At 39.4% G+C, this 13,638-nt stretch overlaps 1 protein-coding gene across 2 annotated transcripts in view; it reads left to right on the top strand.

Annotated features, from left to right (window-relative positions):
• The window catches only part of ANK2 (ankyrin 2), a 235,942-nt gene that overhangs the window by 26,232 nt on the left and 196,072 nt on the right, over window positions 1-13,638 (top strand). For both annotated transcript variants that reach the window (XM_057704400.1, XM_057704401.1), the window contains exon 2: window positions 4,065-4,166. In XM_057704400.1, the coding sequence (XP_057560383.1) occupies window positions 4,065-4,166 (102 nt within the window). The remainder of the gene's footprint in view (window positions 1-4,064; window positions 4,167-13,638) is intronic.

Genomic DNA, 13,638 nt, shown 5'->3' with positions numbered 1-13,638 from the left:
CGCATCTGTCTATATTCCATCTCTACTTCGCCTGTTATGCACCGAATTATAAACACAAAATCATATACAAAAATTATATGGTTGTACTTTGTTAAAGGGTAGCCATCTAGGTGACTTGGGACATGCTTATGTTCTCTTTATTAGGTTTTTACTGAACTGTAAGCATAGACATTTTATAAAGTCTTGGCGCAAACCCATGGACCCCTGTGAGTGTGCTCCTGACCCTTTGGGGAAGCACTCCTTTAGGACATAGTGTGGCTCTGTGAAAGCACATTCCTCTTTGCCTTTCATGTCCACCCTGCTGGATGCTGAGAATGTGTTGTTTTTCTAACATTCTGATCAAAAAACATAACAGAACTGTGTCAAGAAGAATTGAAGAGGAAATTTTTCTTTCTCGGCTTGAGATGCCACGCTTGGGTTGTAAAAGGGACAAGTCTTAATGATATCCATCTGTTGCAAATTAAAACAAGTGGAGCTCAGCATTTGACTGCCTTGTCCAGAGTCAGACTTTATAGGCATTAAGTACAATTGGTTTTAGGATTGAGAGTTCTAGGGACATAAAGCAGCAAAACAGAAGTAGGTTAGTTGGTTTGAGACTTTTCCTGCAAAGGAATTGCTATTGCCTCATTTTCTTTCTTCCGCTTTTTATGCGTGAAATCTCCTGATTGAGCCAGGAAACAACAGTCTATTTTGAAGGCATACTTTTCCTTCTATTTATACCTAATTTTAATTTTTAAATTCTTAGTTTTGTCATACTCAGAGGGAAATATAACATGGTAAAAACTGCAGCATCTCTCACCATGAGTCCCTGAATCCTCTTTCATCTCTGTGTTGATTGAAGGTAACCAGACTGCTGTTTATCCTAAGCTCTTGTGTCAAGAGCTTTAATCACAGATTGACCTCTTTGTAGCATAGGGTTTGCATGTGTTTATATGGAAGTAGGAGGAAAATATATACTTCCATGCAGATCTATACTTTTAACCTTCAATAATGTCAATATCTGCACGTAAATTTTGAAGTCTCTTTTTAATTTTGTTCTTGAAATTCATTCTCTGGAACCATTTTATAATAACACTTACACTTATTTGCATTTTCAAGATGCATTTCTAATGCATTTTCTCACTTTGGGAAAACTGAATCCCTTAATGGGGTTTTAGAAGAATCCAACTTATAGCAAAATCTGTTGTGACAACTGTTGAAGAGGTCCCTGGCAGGATGGCTCAGATGCAACATTTCTATTGGCTCTAGCTTCTCCAAAACACTGGGAATCTTTTTTGCTAAAATTCCAGGGATTGGCTGTAAGTCTTTGACTTGCCTCTACTTTTTAAGAGTTTGATTCAGAAAAGAGAAAAATAGTCACTAAAACTTGTTATTGTGTAACAGCAAAAGCAGTCCTCGATATCATGCCCAGTCCCTAGAGAAGGTTCTAAGAGGGTCTAATAGGTACCCCTCAGTGATACCTGAAGCCCACTTCAGACGAACAACTGTTCCTGTAAGCTTCCACAGGGTGTCTCCACGTGTTTCTTCATCTGTACAGGGTCAGGTGCTTGCTCCTGGCTCTACTTGGTCATGGCATTCTTTTTTTGCAGGAATGATAGAGCACCCTGATCTTAGCTCGTGAGTTTAATCATATTAGGCATGTAGAGAGAGACAGTCAGCTGGCTTTTTAACGCAGTGTGTACTTTACCGTCTCTTTCCTTATTCCCAAGTGAATATGTTTCTAAGTAATTTGTCTCAGGCCAGCTCTTCATTTTTCTAGGTGCATGGATGGCTGATAAATTTGAGGCTAGGGCTGTCTGCCAAGAATTCTCTTTCCAGCTAAGACACTCTGTGTAGCAAGTGTGATGATTTACAGAGCGAGTATGTAGACCAAAGGCATACCAAGGTTATCACAAACGAAATAAACCTATAGCTCATAGGTTAGATATCTGTAGTAACATCTTTGATACTTTGCAGGGATGAGGTAGAGCAGCAGGTAAGACTAACTTTGAGGCTGAAAAACATGAGTTAAATCTTGGATCTTCCACTGAAAGATTATGTGACCTTGGAAACTTTCTAAACCTCTTTCTTCACCTATTAAATGAGCATAATAGTAGTTCCTTTCTCCTAGTATTTATTGTAATAATGATATAATGGATATGACTTCTTAGCTCTGTGCCTGGCCCACAGTAAACACTCATAAATATTACCCATAATTATGAAGCCTCATGTACAAGATGGAAGTACTTTCTAGGCGTGATCTTTAATATATAAAGATTTATATATATACTCTATATATAATATAGAGAGAGCACGTGGATTTATTTTAAAAAAACTATCTTTGGGAAATAATATTGTCATACTTTCTGTGACCTGATATTATTTAATTTTTCTTGCTTTATAGTAAATAATGTTTCTTGTGGGATATCGACAGGACATAATGAAAGGTATTATGTTTCACTTTTAAGTGCTGTGGCAAGAAACCCGAAGGCAGAAAATCTTCCTGGAGTGTAGAATTTGCTGCAAACCGCAAAATACTTTCATAGAATAGGCATTTAAAAATGAGTCACAATTCAGTCCCTGCAGCATTGCAGATATACTTGGGGCACCCTGCCATGGGCACAGCTTTCAGGAAGGATGGCGCGTGAGGCGTTGTAGCAGTGCAAGGAGGAGGAAGAGCGGTGTGATGTTGGTCACACGGGGGTACCTCTCAAAGGAGTCCGAGCATGAGTTCCAGATGTGTAGATCTCAGTCAAACCTTTCAACCCCTCATAAATTATCTATCTGATTTGTAAGTATATAAGTCATTGTGGTATTTGGGTTAAATATGAGGTAATTTCATCCTAGGGTTTTCAGTCTTCCCCTGTGTAAATCATTTTAACAGTGTGCAAATAATTCTGTATTTGAAGCTCCCAGAGAAAACACTTCCATTTCTATCTGTGTACATCATCACCAGTCGTAATAAATAGGTCTGAGTGTTCCAAGGGCCCTTGCCAAGTCCATTCTTCGAGGGAGGAAGGGAGGGAGGCAGGCCTCATAGCCTCCTGAGAATGCTGGATTAAGAGCCGTCCCACCTGCATCTCACTTCCTAGTAGGTCCCTTTTCATGTTACCATTTTCTCTTTAGTCAGATATTATACCACCCTAGGAACTATAAAGTGATGCCAGTGTCTCGGAACCTAACAAAAGTTTATCATCATCCTTGTGTTAAGGTTTGAAAATCAGACTTTGTCAGCAAGTCAGAGAGGCAGGGTGACTGTGGCTACATCTCTGGAGTAGCCTCCTCGGGACTTTTTTGGGGGGGAAATTCAGCTGATTCTCCCAGGATCAGATTTTGAGAGGAATAGATGCAAGATGAGGACTTAGGCAGTTTCCACCCAGAGTGAGCATCTTTACCAAGAGATTTGAGCCTGGTATTATGTCAGCTGTTTTAAATTTAATCTTGTTTTTCCAAAATCACTGGGATCACAAAATTTGCATCAGCCCAGTCCACACCTGCCAACTAGTGCTATCTGCTTTCCTCAAAGCATCCTTGGAGCTTTCTGTTATTCCCTTATAACGTGGGCAGATGACTGCCAAGTAACCCATACTTGGTGCTCTCCCTCAGATGCATCTGAAAACCAAACAGTAAAGGAAGAGAAAGAAGAAACCTAGCACCTTTAATTTCTTTTCGTTTTTTGATTCCTTTTTGGCTCAACAGTAGGCTCTGTATAAAGTCACTAGCTTCCTGAAGCTAAAATGAATGGATAACAGTGGATTTGGGGGTAGTGTAAACTCATCTTCCAATGTGGCTAAAGATTTCTAATAAAGCAGTAGCAGTTATTTTTATTTTAATGGCTCTTTAACACACTTTAATATAGCAGAGTGTATTTCCCATCAGCTTTAATGTCCTTAAACAACTCTCTGGAAATCCTGTGAAGTTGCTGACTTGTCCTGTGAATTGCTATGTAGTGTTTTACACTCAGGACTGAAATATTTTGCAGCTAAAGCTTTTCTGATGTGTGGTGCAAACATTCTTGTCTTTCTGTCTTTCAGATGTTTTCATTTGATCAATAATTCACTCAAGGTCTTTTCTTTTTCTCACAGTCTGACAGCAATGCAAGCTTCCTCCGTGCTGCCAGAGCAGGCAACTTAGACAAAGTAGTGGAATATCTGAAGGGGGGCATCGACATCAATACCTGCAACCAGGTAAGAGCACAGCAGCTGGCCCTGTATTATACACCGAAGACACTCTTCTCACCTGTAGATATGTTACAAGAACCTAACATTTTTGTGTGTTTGTTGAATTTACTAAAATAGCGGGAATTCTGAATTATGAAAGTCCATTTTTGTTTCCTTACCAACTTTTGAAGCCTCAGGCATTTGTATCTAGAGCTAATAATGTTGGCAAAGTAGATCGATCAAAAATAGTTGAACATCAGTTTTGCCTGTGAAATGATCTGGGCTGCCCTGAGCTGGAATGTTGCCCAAGAGTGATGTTTTGCTTCTCATTTATCATCCACTAGTTGTCCAGACTCGGGCTTCTTTTCTTATCTGCTGTATGCCTTTTACTTAGGGTAACTGATTGTTACAATTTGGGATAGGGAAATAAGAGGATATAATCAAAATTATCCTTCCCTTCCCACCCCCCCACCCCTACCCCCAGTTAGTTTCAAAATATGGAATTGAATGAGAAAAGGTTGAAACTGTTGGCTTAATGAGGTGTTTGGGTTATTTATTTATCACATCCATTTGCTAAGGACTTTAGACAATATTATACATTTTGGATATTATTTGGTCCTAGGGATGTTGAGATTTTTGTGCTATTTTTAACTAAGATTTTAATGCCGTGAATTAAAGTGTCTAGTGGACTTCAGTATTCACTCCAGTGTGCTAAATGTAGCACGCTGTGGGTGGGTGTGTGTGTGTGTGTGTGTGTGTGTGTGTGACAGAGCTGACTGGGAAGTGAATAATCCTGACTAATTTTAAGTTAACAGAACATAAATTTTATTGTCGGATTCTCCATCATCTATAGAATGCCTGTGATATATATTGATATATATCCTGATATTGAGCCCAGTTATGTTCAATCTATAGTCACCTAAAATTAGTAAATCTTTCAAGCATAGCTTTTCAAAAACTGAACCTGATATATTTTCATACTCAAACTTACTCTCCTCTCAAATTCCTACCTGCTGGTTTCCTCACCAATATGTTAGTTCCAGCAGTTCTCCACCCTTGTGTTCTCCCCTGCTCCAGTCCAGCACTCTTTTCTAGGTTCATGTTCTTTCACATCCACAAATTTGCACTAACTCACAACATGGTCACTTACTACGGTTGCCATAACAGCCTCCGTGATTAGGTTCTGTCTTTGTCTTGTACATGCTGGTCAGTCTCCACACTGTGTCTTGAGTCATCTTTCTAAGGTAAAAATGTGATTATGGCACTCCTCTCCTCCCAAACTTTCTATGGCTTCCAATGCTTAGGTCAGTGAGGTGGTTGTATAAAAACTACCTGAAGGCTTTTGCAAAGGGTGCAGGATTTCTCTTGTTCCTCTTGAGAGTCACCAGCATAAGAAACATTGTCACCGATGGCAGTATTTCTTATCCTTTAAGAGGAGTACATCTCTTGGCATCAAAAATATCGCATGCTGCTTGCTGTTGAGAATATCAATCTGCTGTCACCCTGAGCATCCCTACATATTCTTTTGGGTGGGTCAGGAATGAAAGACCCTGAATGCTCTTCATCTGGGGCATTTCTCAGGGTGGTGCTTGCAGTGAGCAACCTTGAGAGATTAGGTAACTCTTTCCTCCAGACAAAAAGTAGGCTTGTTCTTTCTTATTTTAAAAGCTGTGAATTCCCCAAGGTTAATAATGTTTATCTTTAACATAAACCACGATCCACACAGGCATCCATCACTAGTCCTGTGTGTCAGTCCCATGGGATTGGGAGGGGGGCTTTGCGAAATAGTATAAGTAACATGTTGACACTCAGCCGCTCCTTTTGCTGTGAACTATAAAGTCCCTTGTCTCTGATCCAGGAGACGCATGTCTTCTACCAGCATCAGGGAACAGTAGCAGTTAGGCTTTTTAGCTTGTAGGGAAGATAAAATCCCAGACCTAACATAGTTCTTGACACTGACCTATGGAATAAAGTCAAATTCCTTTATCCCAATATGTAAGATCTTCATATTTTACACCTCTGTTTCTTATCCATCTTATATTTCATTATGAATCTTTTTATTTAATATGTATTTAGTGTTCTTTGGAACAAATAATTTGAAGTTTAGATATGTTAGTTACTTTAAAAGAGAAAGAACATCCAAATTCCTATATGAAATTCTTCCAAAACTGCCTGCAAGATTGAATATGAAATATTTAAAATTTTTAACATATTAATTAATTAATTATTTGGGGGACCACATGGCATGCAGGATCTTAGTTCCCTGACCGGGGATCAAATTCTGCAGTGGAAGTGCAGAGTCTTAACCACCAGGGAAGTCCCTTAACATGTTATTTTAGACTTTTTTCAAGTATATTAAGTACGTTTCCCCAATTTTAATATCAATTCATTAACATTCTAAATTTACAATATGCTGGAAAATAGGCAACGAAACTGTTAGAACTGTTAGTTCATTTGGTAAAATCATCATAAGTGATACCAAAAGATGAACCCAAGGAAAATGAAGTTAACCTCAGTCAAAACAAGTCCACTTCACCCTAAAGTAAAAGAAATATCTTAATCTTAATAAGATCTTAGGGTTGTTTTTTTTTTTTTTTTTAAAACAAACTCTCAGCAGTAAATACTCAATTCTTATTTGCTTTATTGATTAACCTAGCTTCTTGAGTTACCTTGAAAAGTTTTTAGCAGCCTAACATATTTTCCGTGTGGTGGCTGACTGTCCACTAGCATGTGACTATAAAGGGGTAGGACGTTTATTTTTGTGAGAAGGCAACACAATGTCATGAAACCACACAGAACTTAGAGCCCAGCAATTCAAGTTCCATCTCCACTTTTGCCAAGTCATTTCAATTCAGAAAGTGACATTTTTCTAATCTCTAAAATAAGAAAATAATAATAAATTCACTCTTATACCACTGAGTGCAATGTAAATTAAATATGAAATATGAAAGGACTTTCTAAGGTGTACGTATTTTAGTTGCAATTACTCTTGTTTGATCCACCAAACATTAGAAAAGTTAAAATTGACCTCCACACAAAGTGTGAGATTGATTCTCTTCAGTCACCTGAATTTACCAGGTAGAAAGTAAAAGTTGTTGTCTGGTGTTGGTTCTTTTTTTTTTTTTTTTTTTTTAATTTATTTTATTGGCTGTGTTGGGTCTTTTTTGCTGTGCACTGGCTTTCTTTTTAGTTGTGGTGAGTGGGAGCTACTCTTCATTGTGGTGTGAGGGCTCCTCATTGCCGCGGCTTCTCTTGTTGTGGAGCACGGGCTCTAGGCACGTGGGCTTCAGTAGTTGCAGCACATGGGCTCAATAGTTGTGGCTCACGGGCTCTAAAGCGCAGGCTCAATAGTTGTGGCACACGGCCTTAGTTGCTCCGCGGCATGTGGGATCTTCCTGGAGCAGGGCTCGAACCTGTGTCCCCTGCATTAGCAGGTGGATTCTTAACCACTGCGCCACCTAGGAAGCCCCTGGTGTTGGTTCTTTATTATTACCATATCTCTATGTACATTAAATAGAGATAAGGAAATGAAGTGACTAATGTTAACTAATTAGCTACTATGTATCAGGCTTTGTGCTGCGGGCTTTATGTGTGATGTTTCATCAATCAGCAGAGACAAATGTTATAAGGTAGGCATTCGCCTGAGTTTATAAATGCAGAAACTGAGTCCACAAGTGGTTAAGTGATGTCCCCAGGGTCACACAGATCTGCCTTTCACGTGTGTCTTTTCTATTGCAGGACATCTTCCTGAGATGTTTGAATCTTACTTTTAATCTACCAATGCAAATATAAAAAGGACTTTATTCTTCCTCAGATCAATATAATATGTAGCTAAAGGAACTTTTAAGTCAAAGAGCACCACCACCAGGATTACTACTAAAACTCAAGTAAAATATAGAACAGAAAATAATTTCCAAACACCCAGGAGGGCAAAAGAGGCAACTCTTCAGCCAGAGTATTGCCGTTTCTAAATATGTGAAAGCTCAAAGCTAATATGGCATATGAAAGAAGAAAGGAAAATGTATTCTCCATTTTATTTGTAAGCCTGAGTTTCTGGGGAGAGTTATGACATGTAACGTACAAACCAGGACTTTCTGTACCCTGTCGTATTTCTCAATGAAAGGCAATCTGGGCTGCACCAGCTTTCCAAAAATACTGCATGTGTTGGCGTGCTAAGATTCCTTAAACTGAAATTTGGATGAAAATCTTTTTCTTTATAAAATTGGTCTCATAACTATCATGAGAATTTTGAAATTTAATTGAAAAATACCATTTGGCTTCTAATCATTTAAAAGATGTGAGAAAAATTTGTAAATTTGGCACAAGACAATCTTCTTTAAAAAAAAAAAAAAACTTTGAGTTTTCATTGTTCTCTTTTCCAAATAGTTACAAATATATTAACTTTCATTTTCCTTAAAAGATTATACTAGTAGTGTTATCTTTTTCTCTCTTCTACGTTCAGAAAAGAGAATAAATCTTAGCATTTGCTCCCTATTTTTGAAACTCATACTTATTTTTTTATTTATTTAGTAATTGTTCATAAGATTACAACATTATAAACAGGGTTAGCAGAGGAAGCATTCAGTAAGTATTAGCAAATATTTTTATATTGATTTTCAATATAAGTTTTAGCAAAGGTGATGATGGTTCTCATGGGCAGGACAGAACATAAAAGGTATTATCATAGCCTGTGTCATCAAATAGGAAAGATCACATTTAGTAGCAATTTGGTAACAGTTACTGTTTATCTGGGTTACTTTAAATTAAAATCTTTTTTGGAACTAAAATCTTTTTTATAAATGCCATTTGGATCCATCTGGTCTGGACATCTCTTTAAAAATGCCAAAAACAATTCTATTAGCTTGGGACTTTATAAAGGCAACAAAAATGAATAGCTGAGAATTGAATTCATAGAATTAATAGAATATGGAATGAACTACATATAGTTTTCTAACAAGTTAAAATGAGGTACAAATATTTGTACAAATAATCTAGTTATATATCTGTGAGTTTATTTTGACCCCTCATTTAGAAGAAGCAGAAGGTGGTGCATCTGTCTGGTTCTGGCTGTGTGTGCTCTTTTGCTTTTGGATTCTGCATTATTCTCTGATTTTCTTCAATACATTAATACCAATGCTTGCTCTATACTGAGGAGCGCTGACTAAATTGGATTTGAATAATGTTTGCCAAATATTTTGAGCACTTAGAATTTTTAGTTTCAGTGTTGATAAGTCATTCAATGTAAAGTAATTCCAGTAGAGACTTTTCATCAACTACGTGTCCATAGCTCTAAAAAGTTTTGCTTCTATGTGTAACTACACAGATTTATGAAGATGTTTGAAATGTAACTCTTCTTTGATTTAAAAAATGCCAAGGGTGGCTTCATGCAAATTATTTCTGTGACTTATCTTCTTAAGTACTCTGCTAAAGTGATTCAGATCGAACAGAACAATTTATATTCTAAGAATTCTCTTGAATGCTCTCTTTCTATGACTAAAAGATGTGGATGTTAGAACATAACTCCCAGGCAGCCACTCAACCCTCCCTAAGTCACCTCTCATTTTATCATCACAGCAGTCTTTCTGCCAGTCTGAACGCAGGCTTACCATTTGCTCGTCTGTTTATTCAAGCGTGTATTGTGTGTTTAGTATGTGGCAGGCACGGACCTAGGTGTCGTGAAGAGAGAGGCAAAACCCTGCCCACACGGAGCTTATAATCTACAACCTGAGAAGAGAGAGACAGTCACCAAGGAAAAAAGCAAAATGTGTGGAAAGAGAGATGGTAATAAATGACAGGGAGGAAAATACAGCAGGGGAGGAGAGAGGGGGGGAAGGGGAGCAGCGTGTTCCTTGAGGGAGGATGGTCAGAAGAAGACCTGAAGGAGTTGAACAAGAGAGCCCTGTGCTGTTTGGAGGGAGTACATTTCAGAAGACCCGACAGGGAGAAAGCCCCAAGGAGGCAGCATGCCTGGCGAGTTTGAGGCCAGTGTAGCTGGAGTAGAAAGAGGGAGGGGAAGAGAAGTAGGAGGTCAGGGGAGAGCCCAAGGCAGCACCAGAGAGCATGCAGGCTATTAATTCTGAGAGAAGAGGCGTGATTACAGAGTTTTTATCAGAGAAGTGACATGAGCGGACTTAAGTTTGAATAGTCGCCCTTCGCCTGAAAGGGAGCAAGGGCGGAAGGAGGGAGCACTGTTGGAAAACTTTACAGAGAAGGAGTACTACACGTCATGCTTTACAAAGGAGTGTTACACTTTTGTAATACTTTCAGTGAGAGATGAGGTGTTCGAGGCAAGCAGGCAGGAGAGATGGTGAGAAGTGGTTGAATTCTGGATGTATTTTGAAGATAGAGCTGTTAGATTTTTGTGGATGGATTTAATGTAGGCTAAGAGTAAAAGAGAAGAGTTAGGGATGAAGGTTGGGGTTGCAAGGAGAATAATGAGGGTTGAAGATTCATTACCTGAGAGGAGGGAGAAGGTGTGAAATAATCATCTAGGAGAGTGGGAGAGAGTGATTAAGCGTAATAGTGAATGATTGCCAAGCAGTGAAGTAGGAAAATGAGCAGTCATGGATGAAGATTGTGTTTGCAAGGAGAATAATGAGGGTTAAAGTTTCATTAACTGAGATGGGAAAGACTGTGGTTTGAGCAAGTTTGAGGGACTAATCAGAAGGTCACTTGTGAGCATGTTAAATTTGATTTGTCTATTTGATATCCAAGATATTAAGCATGTAGTTGGATATATGAGTCTGGGGTTCAGAGGAGAGATTTTAGTTAGAGATATATATTTTGGAGCATTCAGTGTTATAGATGTTATTGTAAAACCGTGAAACTGGACGAGGTCGCCAAAACAGTGAGTGAAAAATTTATGAAAAATGGAAGAGGTCCAAGGGCTGAGCCTTGGGGCACTCCAACTCTTGGAGGTCAGGAAGATGAGGAGGAGCCAGTAAGAAGAATGGGGAGGAGTGCCCAGAAAAGTGGGAAGAAAACCTGGAGTGTGGTGTCCTGGAAGCTGAGTGAAAGAGTTATTTTCAGGTGGAGGAAATGATCAGCTCTATAAGACACTGTTGATCAAATAAGCTGAGGAAAGGAACAAGAGCTTTAATAAAGGAGTGGTAGCTGATGACCTGATAAAAGCATTTTCAGTTGCCTCGTGGGGTGAAAGCCTGACTGAAGTTGATTCAGTTGGTAAATGGGCAGACCAGATACTACTGGAAGGACTCCTTCTGTAATGGGAAGGAGAGAATGGGGGAAGTACCTGGAAGAGGCGGTAGGATCAAGAGAGGCTTTTTTTAAAAAAAAATATGAGATAAATTATAGCATTTTTGTTTCATCAATGGAAAAAAAAATAAGCAGAGGAGGGAAACATGAATGATGCATGAGAGAGAGGAGAATTGCTGGCTGGTGTCCTAGGGTAGGTGAGAGGGGATGGGGACCTGGTGCACAAGTGGGGAGCTGGCCTTTGTTAAGAGCATGGATAGTTCAGGAAAAGGAAGGGTTTAGGGATGAAAGAGCAAGAAGTAGTGTGGGTGTGGTGCTGCGAGCTGGATGTGGAATGGAAGTTCTCTTTTAAAATTCCTTCTATTTTTTAGTGAAACGAATGTCATCAGCACAGAGTGAAGATGGGAGAGGAGGTGTTGGAGATTACAGAGAGAGAAAATGTGAAATAATCATCTAGGAGAGTGTTAGAGAGAGTGGTTAAGGGTAACGGAGTATGATTGCCAGGCAATGTTAAGGGCCCACTTAAGGATTATGATGAGTGAACGTGTATGTGTGTTTCTGCAGCCACATTCAGTCATGGGATCAGATGGAAAGAAAGGTAACCAGGAATTGTGGTTCAGCTAAGCATGTATAGTACAGCTAGAGAAGGAAGCCAACTGAGAATGCATACAAGGGAAAGGAATGACTAAGGTGATTGTAAAGATTATGCATGGAGTTTAGGCTGAATGAGGAAAGAAATGGACACAGTGAAAAGGTGAACAGAGTTTAGATGTCAGGGGCTGAAGGATTGTTGGATTTGGGTCAGTAGATTGGCAGGAGAGTAAATGGTAGTCAGTGGATTGGATGCTTGAAGTTGAAATCCTGGAGGAAGGTTATATTTTGGAAATGACCATGGAAAGAGTAGATGAGGGGCAGAGAAGGAAAAATTATTGGTAGCGAAGTCAGGAACCTGAATGAGTCAAGTTCTGGAAAAACTGCTTGCATGTATGTTGGAAAAAGGGCAATGAACTAGAAGCTAAAATCTTCAAGAGACAAGGATGGGATCTAAAAGGTACAGGCTGATGGCATCTGGAGGTTTAGTTAGGAGGAGGAAAAATAGTTTCAAGGAGCGTGAGTACAGCTCCGCCGAGTCCAGTGGTTAAGGGGGCTGTGGGGGATAAATACTATCCCTTGAGTAGACTTCAGGGGAGCAGTAGCTTCGGGTTTCATTTAGAACAGAGACGTTAAAAGGAAAGTTCAGAGAAAAGATTTAAGACACAGAGATGCTGCTAATAACCCCATTCATGTGTTCTAGAGGACCTTGTGTAAGAGTCTCAGGACATGGGAAGTGATCAGGGACATAGTTAGAAAAGGAGATAGCAGGGGGAGTCGAGGGAGGGAGGGAATACGGGAATATGTGTATAAATACAGATGATTGAACTTGGTTTACCTCAAAAAAATAAAGAAAGAAAGAAAGAAAGAAAGAAAAGGAGATAGCAAAGCATGCAGGGGTTGCATTTGGGGTATGAGGCTTGACCTGGTGACTGCCACAAACAGGATACACGGTGTGATGTTTAGTCCATATGGTCCCAACCAGATAGTGATGGTGAGATTGTGAGAGTTGTCTGGAGAAAGATAAGAAGCAGCAGGGCGTCTAGCCAGGAGCCCGTAGATTTATGGAGTCCCACCTTGATTTCTGCTGTGGAGGGTCACCAGAGGTAGACCTTGATCCAAACATGTATTCAGCACAGCTCTTCAGATACACACTACAACCAAACACAGGTGGTGTGTGAGGGGAGATATAGATGTCATTTTTGCTTCGTCGTTTTTCTGCTTGGTTATTTTCTTTGTGCTATTCAAAATCAACCAGCCCTTTTGTAGTAGCTGAGATTTTGCCCACTCAGAGTCTAACAGTCTCTTTCTTTGCTGATCACATTCTAAACAGTTTCTTTTCCTTTCTTCTATAGAATTTCCGAGGCCTTTCCCATTCCTCTCTACCCTCATAGATTTCTCTTTCTCCTTTTACATGTGTGTGTATGTGTTTTGATGATTGTAAAGGAGTAACCCCAAATCCTAGGATCTCTAGTTTTTTCAAGGCCTTTTCTCTTCTGGAATAAGGAGCAAGGGAAAAAGGAAACCTTATTTTCAGATGGTACCTTCTTCAGATTCAGAAGAAAAGAAAATTCCACAGCTCCATATGAAAGAGTGGTGTCCGGTGAGACGGGCATGATCAGGGGCTACCTGTCTGTTGATGAGCCTGTATGTGTACACGTGTATAACGATGTAAGCAATTGATTTTAGTCCT

Source organism: Hippopotamus amphibius, chromosome 13, assembly GCF_030028045.1.
Source record: "Hippopotamus amphibius kiboko isolate mHipAmp2 chromosome 13, mHipAmp2.hap2, whole genome shotgun sequence".
Lineage (NCBI taxonomy): Eukaryota > Metazoa > Chordata > Mammalia > Artiodactyla > Hippopotamidae > Hippopotamus > Hippopotamus amphibius.
This window is presented reverse-complemented; position numbering and strand designations above follow the sequence as displayed.